Source organism: Hypanus sabinus, chromosome 10, assembly GCF_030144855.1.
Source record: "Hypanus sabinus isolate sHypSab1 chromosome 10, sHypSab1.hap1, whole genome shotgun sequence".
Taxonomy (NCBI): Eukaryota; Metazoa; Chordata; class Chondrichthyes; order Myliobatiformes; family Dasyatidae; genus Hypanus; species Hypanus sabinus.
Genome location: NC_082715.1, coordinates 118,798,136 through 118,814,045, shown reverse-complemented (window position 1 = coordinate 118,814,045; position 15,910 = coordinate 118,798,136). Strand labels below are relative to the sequence as shown.

Below are 15,910 nucleotides of genomic sequence, written 5' to 3'. Positions count from 1 at the left end.
CGCATAGCAACCTATTATAGAAGGATGTCACCAATCCTAGAACAAAGGCCATGACAAAGATTCTGGAACAACACTAAAGGAGTGTCTTCTTACCAACTGCAGCTAATAATGAAGATGTCTTACTGTCAACTCTGCTAAAACAATTATGCATGGCCAATCAATACTGGCCTTGCTGTAATAACCTGACTCTGAATACACAAGGTCCCCATCAGTCTCAACATTAAATGGTCTGATTATTCAAATTGGCTGTGTGTTAACACTGGCAAGAGATGAGCCCAAGTGTTCCAGGATTAGGTGAAACTGGATGTAACGTGTGTGTGCGCATGTGTGTTTGCGCATGTGTGTTTGTATGTTTTAAACAGCCTCTAACAACCAGATCTGAAGAGACTGGGAGCTTTCACATAAGTGGCAGCGTAGAGAAGGAATGGACCGTTAGTTGTCCATGAACCAGATTTGCATGACCTTGAGAAATGGGTATTGAAAGAATTTGGCAGAGGCCCAACTGATTGAACTTCAAGTTGGGAAAAAAAAATTAGTCTTTGGACCCTTAGCCAGTATGTGACCTGGAGGAGGTGATGCAAAAGGTCTCTGGTTTCAGTGACGCCGGATCAGTCCTGTCTTCCAGTGTTAGTGGAGGCTAAACATTCTCCCCATTCCCTGTTGGTTTTCTCTCCCATTTCTGACTTTACTTGTGTTATAAAAACATAATACAAATGCATTGTTTCTTGGCTTTTCCATAAGTGGATTGCTATAAAGCCATTCTAAAGATGCCCTGTCATCGTGGCTGATGTAATCATTGCTTATAAAACTATTTGCCTGAATTGATGAACTACACTGGTGTGTAATAAATATTAACCGGAATCCTGGTGGAGTGCCAGCCTTCTCAAAGGTTTTTTTTGTGTGTGCATTGTCTATGATTTTATGGTTGGCCAGCTTTGTTTTTCTAGCTACAAATATTGGTTGTTTTGGAACTTTCAAAGCCATTTCAGGGCCATTGCTGCTATTTCTTACAGCAGACTTCCTTTGGCAATGCTTCTGATAGCTAAAAGAACGATCAGTGAGATTATTGGCATCTTTGTTAATGGCAGATTACCTGTAGTGTGGCTCACCATTAGACAGACGTGAGCCTGTTCTATAAACAGCACCATCAAGACGTCAGTTTGATACCTGACAAAAAAAATTGTGCTTGTATATACAAAGACTGATAGGATGTTTACCACTTGTGTCTGCCACTGTATTTCAATGTAGATCCTAGTCAGAAATGGCTGATACAACTTTTCAAATGTTCTTTTAAAGTTTTAGCTCTCTTCCCTAGTTAGCAATTAAGTGGGTGGTGGACCATCAGATAAGGTGGACTATTGCATAAATTTTCATTCCATTCACTCATAGTAACTTCAGCTACTCAGGATTTATCAGCCTCTACAGGCTGAGGAATGAAAAGGCCCTTTCATCGTATTTCCATTGCACAGTGGAAAGGAGAATAGTTGAAGTGGGGCAAGGAAATCCACTATCAAATTACTACCAAATTACTGCCATGGGTCCAGTCACCCCAATGAGATTCATGAGTAATGGTGCCTTTACTGTGGTATTTCTACAAGGTTTTAAACCTTCTTGTTAGTGTTGAGTATACATTTTGGACTTCTGCATATTCTAGTGGATATTACTCACCTGACATTCAGTGGATGGCTTGAGAACATTTAGATTTGATGAGTGTGATGAGTTCAACAGCTTTATTCAACCCTGACTAACTTGCCAAATTTCATAATTGTCAAGATGACATTTGTATTTAATACTCCTTTTGATTGTTATAGTTTGTTTCTGTTTAAACAATTTTAAAGGAAATAGAATGACATTAATGGGAATGTCAATTGATGGAAATATATTTGAATTATTCCATTGCTTTCAACTCTGAGTGCCATAGACATCATGGCCATGAGGTTGGTCACCATACATAGCCATGTTTATGGCTGCTTATCCTAACATTGCATAGCACTTTAAAATTATTTCAAATAGTTATTGCCCATTAAGATCAATAGCAAAGAGGGAAAAAAAATTAACCTCTATTGCACTATTCACATCCTTGACATCCCAAAGGTAATCTAATGCCACTGTATAAGTTTTTAAGTTTCGTAATGTAATGTAGGAATGCAGTTCTCTGAAAAATAGCAGTAGACATCAGGTGAAAGGGTTTGTGTCGTCCCAAACAGCATGGAGGTGGGGTTGGGTGGCAGAGGTGGGAGTGATGAAGCTGCTCTTCAACAAACACCTTAGACTTTTTTTTTGAGTACTTTGAAATGGAATTTATTTTGTTTTGGTCTCCTTTGCAAAGATAGTTTTGTTCTCCTGAAGCACTACACCAGTTGTTTTTCTGATTGAAGAGCGGTAACTACGAGTATTGTGCAGGGATCACTGCTTTGGTCCTTTATTGCAGATCAGAGGTATTAATGATCTGAAAGTGAATCGAAGATCTGGCAGTATTAATAAGTCTGCAGGTGACACAAAATAAGTGGTGTAGTGAACAGTAAAGAAGGTTTATTAAGGATACGGTAGGATTTAGGTTAACTGGGTAAATTGGTCAAGGGAATATGATGAATAGTGTGGCCTTTGAGAGTTTTATTGAACAGTGAGAACTTTTGGGGGGGTGGGGGTGGGGATCAAGTAACTGGTTCCCTGAAAGTGTCAGTGCAGCGAAGAAGACATACAACATGCTTGTCTTTGGCCAAGGCACTGAGTTCAGGAATTGAGATGTCATGTTATCGTTATACCAGTCATTGGTTAGGCTGTATGCCAACTCTTTTGTACAGTTCTGGTCGTCACACGATAGGAAGGATGTGATTAAGTTAAAGAGGGTGCAGATAAGATTCACGGGATTGTTTCCTAGACTGGAAGGCTTGAGTGATTAGGAGAGCTTGGATAGGCTGGAACTGATTTCCCTGGAGCATAGAATATTCAGAGTTGACCTTAGAGGTTTATGAAGATCATGAGTGCATAATTCAGTTAGTTTTTTTTTTCCACAGGGTTTTGAATTAGATGCCCTTAATCTTAGCTGGAAAACCAGGGGACTGTCTGTTGGGTATGAAAGACAAACTACTAGGGGTGATGTTGTGGTAGAAGGAAAACTGGCAAAGAGAAATGCATCAAAATAAAGAGCAACCCGCTAATTGCAACAAACATACTGGGTGTGTCCTTCTGGAAGCAACCAGGGGGTGTGCTCTCTATTTTGAGTTTTGAGCTGTTTTTGATTTTAAAGCTTGACTTAGAGAACAAGTTGTCTATCGTAAGAGCATTAGATTGTAATCTGTACTAGTCACAGAGACGTGCACTAAAGGCGTTGGAAAGAACAGAGGTAAGGCTGAAACATGGTGTTTTGAGGCTTCCCTGTTGATATCTGGTACAGAGAGATCACAGGTTGCAAGGTGAATGTGAGCTGGTCCCTCATTGTCTTAAATTTAGAAGAGTAAACTCATAGATTCAAAATAACTTTATTTGTCATGTGCACATCAAAGGATCTACAAAATCTAAAGTTAGATTACAACAAAGGCCATGAGTTTGCTCCTTTCCCACCACCACAACGCACCCTGGCCATCCTTAACACCAGCAAAATAAACTGAACAATTGAAGCCAGTTTCACTGAATCTTAGATGGGACTCCCTATATTAGTGAACAAGTTTCATCCCTCATCAAGTGGTGCGACTACTGACCCCCTTTCTTTCTCACGTTCGCCTCTTGAGATTTAATTTATTGTTGTTGAGTTGGAGTGTGTTGGTTGGGGGGGGGTGGGGGGCGGTGGTCACTGCTCGGACTGTAAGGCCAGTGTTGAATACATAGTAGATCTAGTTAGACTTCACTTGGAGTATCATGTAACATGATAGGTGGATAAATGCGGAAGGTCTGGAGAAGATTCAGAGGAGATTTTCCAAGATGTTGCCTGGATTAGAGAGCAGCTCTTAGGAGGAGAGGTTAAGCGAGCTCAGAGTTTTTGGAGCTAAGGAGGATGAGCGGATACTTGATCGAGGTGCATAAAAGGATAAGAGGCATAGGTAGCATGAACAGCTAGTGACTTTTCCCCAGGGTGTAAACATCTAACACGAGGGGACATAATTTTAAGGTGATTGGAGGAAAGTATAGGGAGATGCCAGAGGTAGATTGTTTTACTTTGAGAGTGGTGGGTACACGGAATGTTTTGCTAAGGCTGGGAGCAGAGGAAGATAAGTTAGGAACATTTCAGAGACACTAGGATAAGCACATGGATGAAAGATAAATGGAGGGCTAAATGGTCAGCGCGACATTGTAGGCTAAAGGGCCTGCACTGTGTTGTGTTGTAAGTTTGCAAAATATCATAAACTGCAGGCCTGGATGCCAAGTTTGGCTGGATATTGTAATGAATAAAATTAGCTTCTAGAATGTCTAAATCTATCTGCACCACATAATAACAGCATGTATGTAGGGAGGTATAGTTAAAGTCATGGCCTCTACCTTCCCTCAACCAACCTCACAAACCGTCCTTGGTTAGGCAATAGTTAGCATTGAGATTTCTTCCAGGTGGTGCATTTAGTAGCTTATAACAATGTCACCTCATTATTGTTGTTGATATTAAAAACCAATGGAAGCAAACAAAATGGATGAGATGATAATGTAGAAATATTATTTTTGCTGTCTGTTTCATCTGCCCATTGTCACTGGGAGTATACATGAAGCAAGACTGCTTGGTGTTTCAGCAGAACTTTACTATTTAAACAGCCACCTATGCGAATCTACAGGACAAGAGAACCCATTCAGTCCCATTTTAACCATCTGCAGTAACACTCGTCCATTAGCAGGAGCCCACGACACTTCAGCTGCTGTCTGGGCCCCGTTGACACTTTCACAGGCAATTAGTTTTCCCCTCTCTGTAAGAGACGAGAGCAGGTGGTTTGTTTCTTGATGACACTTGAATTTCTCGTTGTGCATCAGAACAGAAAGCTGGCTGACATCTTCCAAAGTGTTGGCTGCCCTACTTTTTGGGGTAGAATTAGCTGGCATTGGGAGAGGAAGAGGAAATGGGTGGGGCAGCTGCTCAGCAGGAATCTAATAGTAGTAGTGCTCAAAGGTATTTCTTCAGAAGCATAGAAAACCTACAGCGCAATACAGGTCCTTCAGCCCACAAAGCGTGCCGAGCAAGTACTTATTTTGGAAATTACCTAGGGTTACCCATAGCCCACTATTCTTCAAAGGTCCATGTACCTATCCAGGAGTCTCGTATCTGCCTCCACCCCCCGTTGCCGGCAGCCCATTCCGCGCACTCACCCCCCTCTGCATTAAAAAAAACTTGCCCTGGACATCTCCTCTGTACCTACTTCTAAACACCTTTAAAACTGTGCTCTCTTGTGTTAGCCATTTCATCCCTGGGGAAAAAGCCTCTGACTATCCACATGATCAATGCCTGTCATCATCTTATACACCTCTATCAGGTCGCCTCTCATCCTCTGTCGCTCCAATGAGAAAAGGTCAAATTCACACAACCTGTTGTCATAGGGCATGCTCCCCAATCCAGGCAACATCCTTGTAAATCTTCTCTGCACCCTTTCTATGATTTCCACATCCTTCCTGTGACCAGAGCTGAGCACAGTACTCCAAGTGGGGTCTGACCAGGGTCCTATATAGCTGTAACATTACCTCTCGGCTCCTAAACTCAATCCCACGATTGATGAAGGCCAATGCATCGTACGCCTTCTTAACCACTGCATCAACCTGCACAGCAGCTTTTTGAGTGTCTTTATTCCTGACTAGTGGAACCAACAAGACCACTGTGGTGCGGTGCAGTGACTCCTTGCATCTGTGAGGAAGCAGAAAAGTAGTGTCTTTATATATTCTTTTGAAGCTGCTGTACTCCAGAACCTAACTGGACAACTGTATCATCACATGTACATTGCTGTGTTAATTGACATAAGACTGGAATGAAACTGCGGCTATAATTCAACCAATCTAACTCCATTTAACCCTTCGTCTCCTTCTCACTTCCGCACAGCAGTAGTTTACCAGCTGTCATTAGTCAGTGGATTTAGTAGAGATTGTTTATGAGATCTGTTCGCTTGCCTTCCTTCCCTGCAAATAACAGCTTTGCCTGAACTTGTCTCTTGAGCTTTTCTTTCAGTTTCAGGCTGGTTTTTCTCCAAATAGGATGGTGTATTTTTCCTGTCATCCATAACTATTCCTTGCTGTGTAGATAAGTAGATCAGCAGGCAGAAGAGAAAGGGAGGCTCGTACTTCTGCTACGGTCAATTGCTCTAATTCACAGTGTAATTAGTTTAGTAACATCACATGTACTGAGATACGGTGGGCAAAACGTATTTTACATGCCATCCAAAAAGATCATTACAGAGACAAATGCATCAAGGTATTACAATACTTTACAGCACAGGCGACCCAGGTTCAATTCCCGTCACTGCCTGTAAGGAGTTTGTGTGTTCACCCCGTGACTGTGTGGGTTTCCGCCAGGTACTCTGATTTTCTCCCACAGTCCTAATGGTTGGTTGGCTAATTGGTCATTGTAAATTATCCTGGAGGGGTAATTATAAAGGGAAACTAATTCACAGTGTAATTAGTTTAGTAACGTCACATGTAGTGGGCAAAGAATTGCCTTGTTAACAATGAGTTTTTGAGAGTGAGGAAAAGAGATACTATGGCAGATGTGGAAAAGGCTGGTATAATTCCCAGTCACAGGTGTTCATGCGGCTCAGAAGCCCTTGTGCGTGAGAGGCAGAAAGAACCATTAACAACACTAGGCCATGCTATGTGCTCCAGCATTAGAATTCAAGACTTCTTGGTTGACAAACTATGGTTGGCATTGGGCGAGGTTGGAGGACATGGCCTTTGCATTTGATGTTATCCATATTTTATATATACAGAAAGTAAATTATTTGTGTTTATTTTTGCAATAGTGAGGTCTGTCAGCATCAGCGGTGCCACCAGGGCACTGGTACACTAAATATTTCCTAGAAATTTGCATATTGTTTTGCTGAGTTTGTAAAGATCACTTGCTGAATTAGCACCAGTCTCAAAGTTGCCCACTTTCTCCTGGGCACAACGCTGTCAATGGCGGATCCAGCTTTCTGTTTCCTGAGCTGTGCTGTCAACCCTCTCTGTAATTACTCCTCACCAGTTCTGTGGTCTTGCTCTTTAAGATCCTGCCTGGTCTTTACGCTTTCAAATTCCATGACAATGAGTTCTGAAACTTCAACTATTTTAAAAGAAAACTGACGTTGTGTATTCTGTCTGTCTGTTCCATTCCTACTCCTGAGGTGTGCTCGGTCTAACCACATGCTGCAACGTAAGCTTCTGACTGTGTTGCTGGAGTATGTTTAATATGATTGACTGTGAAATCGCTGGGGGCCATTCAGCAAATGTGACTGGCACAACCTGAGTGCTCATTTTTTTAATGGCTGCAAGTGACACGTTGTTTAAGAGTGCTGTTCCTCACTGTCTGGGTCACAGTGTGTTGATCATCAAGATCTGCTCAGCAATTGGCCTGTCCCCTTGGCCATGGGACATTGGATGTGAAATTGTGTGTGGCAGATCATTCTTCATGGAGTAAATGTACATTCTGCTAGAGTCCCCTCATCCGCATTGTTCCCAAGCCTGTCTATTGACAGCTCTAGTATGTTTCGGTTTCCCATATTTTATTATGACATGAAAGGAAATTCAGCCCATTGATTCTACACTTGCTCTTGGAGCACTCCCATACCTCCCAATAATCTATTCACTCTCGCACACCCATTAACTCCCTTCGCGTCCCTGGGTTTCCTGCCACCTACCTTCAATGGAATCAGCTAACCGACTAACCCTCACCTCTCTTGAGTGAGAAGAAATGAGAACATCTGTGATGGTGGGGGAGGGGGTGTGGAAACGTGTTAACTCCACACGGGGCAGCAGTGGATTCTACCCTAGTTACCAGAGCTGTGAGATAGTTCCCCGATCAGTCTCGCCCCTATTCATCATTCTGTCTGTCCCATTGCCTGCATTGCTTTCATTTCTAACCAGCAACGCCCCATTTCAACTTGGATCATATCTTCATTCACATTCATAATTTGACTGAGTAAAATTCAAATGGCAGGTATAGGTACCATTTTTGAAATTCCCTTCTGACTCATTGCTGTTCACCTGCTGACAATTACAGACAGGATAACCAAGGCCCCCACTTTGCTTTTCGCTCTTTGACTATTCAGTTTCTCCTTTAGTACCTTTCTCGTTTGGCCCTGTCTGCTCAACACCTCACAATTTGCAATAGTTTCAGGATGGTTTGCTGCCTTCTGTGTCTATGCATACCTCCCCTTCACCAATTCCCCCAAATAGTCACCTGCATTCTCCTCTCCACTCAATGCAGAAACCATGGGCCCAAACTTGTTCTCATCCTTATTATCCAGGTATATGTGCGTGCTCACCTTCTATTGGGCCTTCTCCTGATATTTTTACAAGTTCCAGTTCAATTTCAAGTTTATTTGTCATTCAACCATACACAAATATACAGCTAACTGAACAGTGTTCCTCCAGAGTTAAGGTGTAAAGCACAGTACGCACAATCACACATAGCACAGAGCACATATAGTTATGATAGCACATACAGTCACAAGAATAATATTAACACAAGTCTGGCCTGAAGATTGATGGTGCATGGGATGTTTTCTCCAAGAACAAGCATTGCATTATATGAGTTGAGGAAACTGGATGGTTTGTCCATTTATCCATTTGAAAATGTCTTTGGTAATTTATCTTCAAGAACTTGTCCGGTACCAGGACAAAAGCATGTTTCCCAGATTTGAAATGGACCATGGGGAGAGTGTGGAATTGCCTCTAGTTTTAAAGTAAATTACCATGTCCTTACAGTGAAGGGGAGAGTTAGTATAATTTCAGGAAGACAAAATACGGGTTTGCTTTGTGTTGACGTTAGTCCTTCTGCATTTATGAGGGTCTCATAATCTTCAATCAATTGTTAAATATTCTCCAATTGTGCTTTCAGACTGTTGAAGAAGCTGCTGGACAAGGGGTAACCATCACTGGCAATAAGACCTTCAACAACTGGAACTGGCCCAACGCAGTTATTTTCGCTGCTACAGTCATCACCACCATTGGTAAGTAAATTTCATTGATGGTTCATCTCAACATCGAGGTGATCTTGTTGGAGTACTGGATAATTTATGTGCTTGTCTTCTTCTCCCCTCTCCTCCCGTCTATGGCACAGGGTATGGAAATATTTCACCCAAGACCTCGGCAGGCCGGCTCTTCTGCATCTTCTATGGGCTGTTTGGCACACCCCTCTGCCTCTCTTGGATTAGTGCCTTAGGCAAGTTCTTTGGAGGAAGGGCCAAGAAGCTGGGGGAAGCCTTAACCAGGAAAGGCGTGAGTCCGGTAAGAGTCACACTCTCCCTTTTCCTGTTGATTGCTACACTAACTAAATTGGGAAATGCAGATGACAAATAGTTTGAATGCAAATCCCCTTTATGGAAACTTGCTGAAAGAACGTGTCCAACTGCATCATCTGGACATCTCTGCAGTGGGATTTTAACCTGGCTTAAAGAATACTAACAACAAAACTGAGCCTAGTCGAGCTTGCCTGAGTTTGGCCAATGTCCCATTAAACTTTTCCTGTCCATGAACTTGTTCAAATATCTCTTGAGTGTTGTTATTGTACCTTTCCCTGGCAGCTCACTACATTATATTCACCCCCTCAGGTCCTGTGTAAATCTTTCTCCTCTCCTTTTCCGCAGGGAAAGGGAACCAAAATCAGTGGGTTTAAGGATTGTGTGCATTTAGCTTATCTATGTCCCTCAGGATTTTATATACCACCTAGAAGGTCGCCACTCAGTCTTCTCTAATTGGCATGAATTCCAAGCTTGCTCAACTTTTCTGTAACTCAGATCCTCTAATCCTGGCAACAATCTCCTACATCTTACTTGCACACTTTTCCAATTTTAATGTCATGAATTATTTGGTAATTAAAAGTAGGGAAGATCAATATTTTCTAGGTGGAGGGAAAACTCCTTATTCCAGACAATGAAGCAATAGTAATGTCATCATGAAAGTAGTTTTTACTGCTGTGGAATATTTTCTGTGCTGAATACTGTTCTTGCTTTAATATATCTCATCCTTTGATTTAATAGCGGAAGGCCCAGATAACCTGCACAGCCATTTTCATTGTGTGGGGTGTTCTGATTCATCTGATGATTCCACCCTTCATCTTCAAGGTGACTGAGGGATGGTCATACATTGAAGGCTTGTACTTTTCCTTTATTACGATCTCCACCATTGGCTTTGGAGACTTTGTGGCAGGTAAGTTCAAAATAAATTTATAGTCAAAATATATATACCTATGTCATCATATAATGAGCTTCAGTTATTGCAATTAGGTTACTTAATCTAGGGTCAGGTAGATTGAAATGGAATGGGAATGGGGAATGAGAAGGAATTTTATTTTTGCCAGTATTGGTTTTACATTGCTTATTTTTGAATAACCACAGTCTTGTCACAAATCTCTCTGCACAAATTCAATGACCATCGGAAGTGGGAAAGCTAGAAATGAAATAAATTTTAAATTACAGAACGAGGGAGGAAGGGCCAGAAAGAAAAAAGGGAAAGGGTGTGATAGGATGGAAATCATTTCTACACGAGGCCAAAATTTTCCCCATCAACTTTCTCATGAGAAGTTCTGTATGCTGGGATCATTTAAGGACGCTAGTTACTTACTGAATAATGTCTGGGCAGCCAATATCCAATTTATAGAAGGACAAAATCTTCTCAGCAATGATGAGAAGGTAGACCTGTCGGTGGCTGGCCAGTAGTGTATGCTCCACTTGTTTAGTGTTTTGAACCCCTCTTTGTCCTGACCAGTGAAACTCAGTGGTCTGGAGTAACCAACAAGCTGCTGGAGGAACCCAGTCCAGATGAAGTGTCGCAACCCAAAACATTGACCATCTGTTTGTCTCTATAGAAGCTTCATGATCTGCTGAATCCCTCCAGCAGTTTCTTTTTCTAATATACATACATACACACATATATACATATGCGCCAGATTCTAGTATCTATGATCTCTTGCGTTTTCAAACCTTATGGCCTTCCTGAAAGCAGGGTGATGAAGTTCTGTGAAAGCAGGCTTTTTTTTTAATTTACCCTCTTCCTAATTCCATCCTCTTTCACTGCCCGTTTGCATGAAATTTGAGCTATCTCCCTGTGGAATAGGAAGAGGGAAGATGAAGGGTAGTTACTGGAATTTCCTGCTTCTCAGAGGTCTATTAACCTGTAGTCTTATTAACACCTTCTTAACAACCTGAAGTTTTAACGTGACTCAAAGACTGGAAAGGCCGAATAAAGGGGAAATGAAAGGATGTGGTGCTTATACAAATGCACTGTGGAATCCAACTTACTTTGGAACAATATTTTTCACAATTTTGCATCTTTTGTTGCATACTAACTTGTAACTTTACCTTTTACTGTAGGTGTCAACCCAAATGCAGACTATCACATCCTCTACAGGTACTTTGTAGAGCTGTGGATATACCTGGGCCTGGCATGGATTTCCCTCTTCTTCAACTGGAAAGTGAGCATGTTTGTCCAGGCACACAAAGCCATCAAGAAGAGGCGAAAGCGAATGAGAAGATCTTTGGAAAATGTGAGCCCTGGAGCTCTCAACACTAAACTTGCAGACTCTAAGATGACAGACTCGACGGAGGTGAACATATTTCGCTTCCTTTCCCAGAAGCAGGAGAGCTACAATGATCTCATCAAGCAGATCGGCTCAAAGACTTTGAAGAATAACAGCAATAAACTACTGAGTGTTGAGGTTCCAGTGAAAGTGGTAACCAAGGACAAAAGTAGTGTTAAACTGAGTGCAATTGAGTTCCGAAAAATAGGCCTGAAGAGGTTTCGCTATGACCCACCCAACCTGCCTGCCATTGAAGACACTGAAATTACAGTTCCCTTAAATGAAGAGAAAGACCTCAACGCTCAGACACCTCACGCACAGCAAGAGAATCAACTGGATAAAACTGTTCCAGAAGATCACTCAGCATGGGACACGCGCAACCATCCGCCATTATTCTTTGAGAATGCCAATATCCGATTTATAGATGAACAAAATATTCTCAGCAGTGATGAGAAGGCCAGCCTGTCGGTGGATGAGAACCTGATGGAGGAGGGAGAGTCAGACATACTTGTGGAATCACCAGATTGTAACCATTTAGACTTCCATACCTACAATCTGGGAGGTCCACTTGACTATGAGCAACTGATGAATGGTTACAACAAGGTACACAACATTGAGGTGGTGATATAGCCAAGCGCATCTGGGCTTTGTTCTCCAAACCCCCTCCTCTGGCGCTCCCTTGCCCATTCAACAAGGTGACCTGGGCAAAAGGGGAAAGATGAGAGCTGTTAATGACATTTGGCTCTATGGTACGAATGCCTCCAAGGCATAAGCATGTTCTTCTTATCAGCCTGAAGGAAGGGCAGGGAACTGAAAACCCTCTTTCAATGGGAGAATTGGAGAGCAGAACTTCCAGAACAAACATAGACTGATGTGGAATATGTTTTCACATGTAAAGATACTGAAAAGAACTTTTCTTGAAAAATACTGTGAGTTTTTTTTTCCCAAATGACCAGTTTGTCTTAAAGTAAATATTTGAAGATTCTTTCGAGCCAGTACTGTAGATCATAAACAAGGCCGTTGCTTTTGGTTCCAAGTATTTTTGAGGCTATATTGATATAGAAGGTTCCCTGTGACTTAGATTTAACAGCGTACCAAAATTATATGTAGAAGGTCCACACGCTCGTGTTTTCAACATGAGAAATTTGGGGTGGGGTTAGATGTTGGATGGGTTTTAAGAGCTGGATTTACAGTACTGTGCAAAAATCTTAGGCAGATATATAGAGCTAAGAGGCCTGAGACTCAGTACTGTATTGGTCAGTGTGGAGTGCAGAGTGATTTTGTAAATTGACAGGAGAAGGGGCTATTAGGTTGGGTGAGGGTGAAGTGCCCCAGGAGGGGTGTGGGACAGGTGGCAGAGGGGGTGTGCCAGTGGTGGAGGATGGCTGGGTGCAGATACACCCTGAGACACCAGGCAGGGTCATTTGATTCCAAACAGATTGGTTTATTGATCAATACAGAAAGTCCTCTCTGGTGCTTCCCACTTCCTCCGCTCCCCCTTCCCACTCCCAGACCATAATAGAGACCCATATCAAAGTCAGGTTTATCGCTAATCACGTATGTCAGTCATGAAATTATTATTTTTTTTGCCAGAATCTGTGTGGAGCAGTAAACTGGCCCCTCCCACTCCGTAAACCCATCTGTTTAAAAGTTTGGCTCTACTACTCAGTGAATCTTGGATAAATTCTGTAATTTTTATTTTTGCCTCTGTTTCTGACTTTTCAGCAAACACTTGGAGGCAGGTTTTATTTTCTAATTTTGTCCCAGGCTATCTCCAAGGTGTTGGGGGAGAGGGGTAAACAATCTGAAAGGTCGAAGGGCACCTAAATAAGTCAAGTGGCTTCCGCTATGCACATTTCAATTGAAGTGAAGAAACTTTATCTGAGCATTGTTAGAAGCAGAGGAATTATCTGATGAGGAAGTGAGGATTATCTGATAAGCCTCCTTCCATTGTACATTCCCCATTCACTTCACAATTTAATCCATAACTAACAGTGCGACTGAGCCAGTGTACATGATTTCCTTTGCTCTGTTGTTGCACTTTTGTATGAGATGAAGGTATCCAAACAAAGAAGAAAAAAACACAAAAAAAAATTAGCACTTAATTGTTTACATTTTAGCACCAGACTGGTACTCATTTCAGAGAGAGGCAGGCAGCTATCTGACTTTTGCAGATAGGGTGATGGCAGATGGATCCAGGGGCCTGTTGCGTATTGTCAGACCCAAGTGTGCCAAAAGAAACACATACCACAAGCATGTTTTCACTGATCTAATCCATTAGTTAATGTGGTTATGTCTTTTAAAGACTATATATGTATCGGTTACAGAAAGGAGCTGCTGCAGGAATTCATTTCCATTGCACTTTTCTGCTTTTAATGTGAACTTCCACGATCGCTTGAGAACAAAGGTCCTATTAAATGGAGGTGCTCGCACTAACGTGGATTAGTGGGACCATTTCCCAAAGTGGTACAGTGTCCATAAGATGCCAATAGCATTTGTACATGCAAGGCAAGGTTGCCAGTGAAACTCGTCTTTAACTAGATTGGTGAAACCTTGTGCAAAAACTCCATGCTTCCAATTTAATTAATTTCTGACCGTTAGGTCATTTTCAACTTCCAGATGGTGGAATCTTGCCTCTCCGGATTCTTCTTCTTTGTATCCAAGCAGTTGACTTTTAAAAAAAAAACTTTCTTAGATTAATAAACTGAGTTGAAGACCAATGTGGTGAGGCATTGATTAACCATTAAAGATTAATTGCGAGATGAAGGAGTGTGATTAAGGATTATAAATATTTTTTCAAAGAGTTTTAATTTTGTTTTATTGTTTTTGACTTAACAAATGGGAACTAAAGAAATATTTAATGGAACACGCTCCTTACTTGGTTTTAAGTTGCAGGGATAATTTTTGCAAGTCTCATTAAGAAACCTTTTATAACCATCTCCAGGTATGAAGTATGCACAACTTTTAAAATGTTGGCTAAGGTAGAGAAAAGGCTGAAAAGCAAACTACAAGCCTGCCAGGACCAAGTGTCCTGCTGTACTTTGTGGAGATATCCAATCTCCTGGAACACTTCATTGGCAGAGCCAATGTACAACAAAAACTTGACTTCACTTTGGATGTTGGAAACCAAAGAGCCAGTTACAAAGCAATGACTGAATGATCTTCTTAAAAACAGGAAGTTAAGATGACTCTGTAAACCAGTGAGTAGATAGGCAAAATATAGAGTACTTCTTATTGCCTTAACATTTGCTGCCAGGCATTTTTCACATGATCAGTTGCTGAGAATTACCAGTCACTTTAGTTCAAGCAGAACAAGGGAGTAAAGGGGCAGTGGTGATAAAATTAACTGATTACAGTGGATGTAATAACTAAAAGTAGATGTCTGAAGAGTAATACTAGCTTATCTAGCTGTCTCTGACACACACACACACACACACACACACACACACACACACACACACACACACACACACACACACACACACACACACACACACACACACACACACACACACACACACACACACACACACACACACACCTTATGTTCTGAAGGGCTCATTATCTCTTCAAGAGTGCAAGAGTGTCGCTGGTGGGACAATTTTTGGAAAGCCCTTGCAGGAAAAAGAACGAGTGAAAGCTTTCTCTTTCACAGCATCACTCCATTTTTATGTGAATCAAGTAACTGCTGATCTTCCAACACCTATTGTTGTATTTATTCCTGGAAAGTCTTTTGTAAAGTGCTGTCTTGGATGGTCTCTGTAATTTGTGGACCTAATTTATGTGTATGTTCGTTTGAGAATGTAAATAAACTTTTTTATATGTATACAGTAGCAAGTGACTCATTTTAGTTATTTTAAAATTATGACTTTAAGGTTTTATGACAATAATACTTAAAGCAGTTTTAAATAATCTGTGAAGTCAGACATTGTGCCCCACACCATATCATTTCCTTCTGTCTTCTACTGTATGTAACCCTGCATGTTTATGCATTGCTACGCAGCTCCATCATCCCCTAGTTTCCTCTCATTTGCCTCCCACCCTTCCACTTGTTCTCTCTTCATCTTCCACACCCAACTTTTCTCCGTTCTAATTAAAAGCATAATCCTTGAGCACTCTTCTCCTGTGTGAGCTGCTGAGTTTATTTCTATTTCCCAGTCTCTGCAATATTTTACTTGCTGCATTCTCTTCTAATATTTCATAATTGCCACCGTTCACGTCTGAACTAAACAGCTG

At 41.5% G+C, this 15,910-nt stretch overlaps 1 protein-coding gene across 1 annotated transcript in view; it reads left to right on the top strand.

Moving 5' to 3' along the window:
* kcnk5a (potassium channel, subfamily K, member 5a) overlaps positions 1-15,215 on the top strand; it is a 29,297-nt gene extending 14,082 nt beyond the window's left edge. The window contains exons 2-5 of the mRNA XM_059982791.1: positions 8,996-9,107; positions 9,218-9,384; positions 10,137-10,305; positions 11,469-15,215. Of these exons, the coding sequence (XP_059838774.1) occupies positions 8,996-9,107; positions 9,218-9,384; positions 10,137-10,305; positions 11,469-12,304 (1,284 nt within the window). The 3' untranslated portion in view covers positions 12,305-15,215. The remainder of the gene's footprint in view (positions 1-8,995; positions 9,108-9,217; positions 9,385-10,136; positions 10,306-11,468) is intronic.
* The last annotated feature ends 695 nt before the right edge of the window (positions 15,216-15,910 follow it).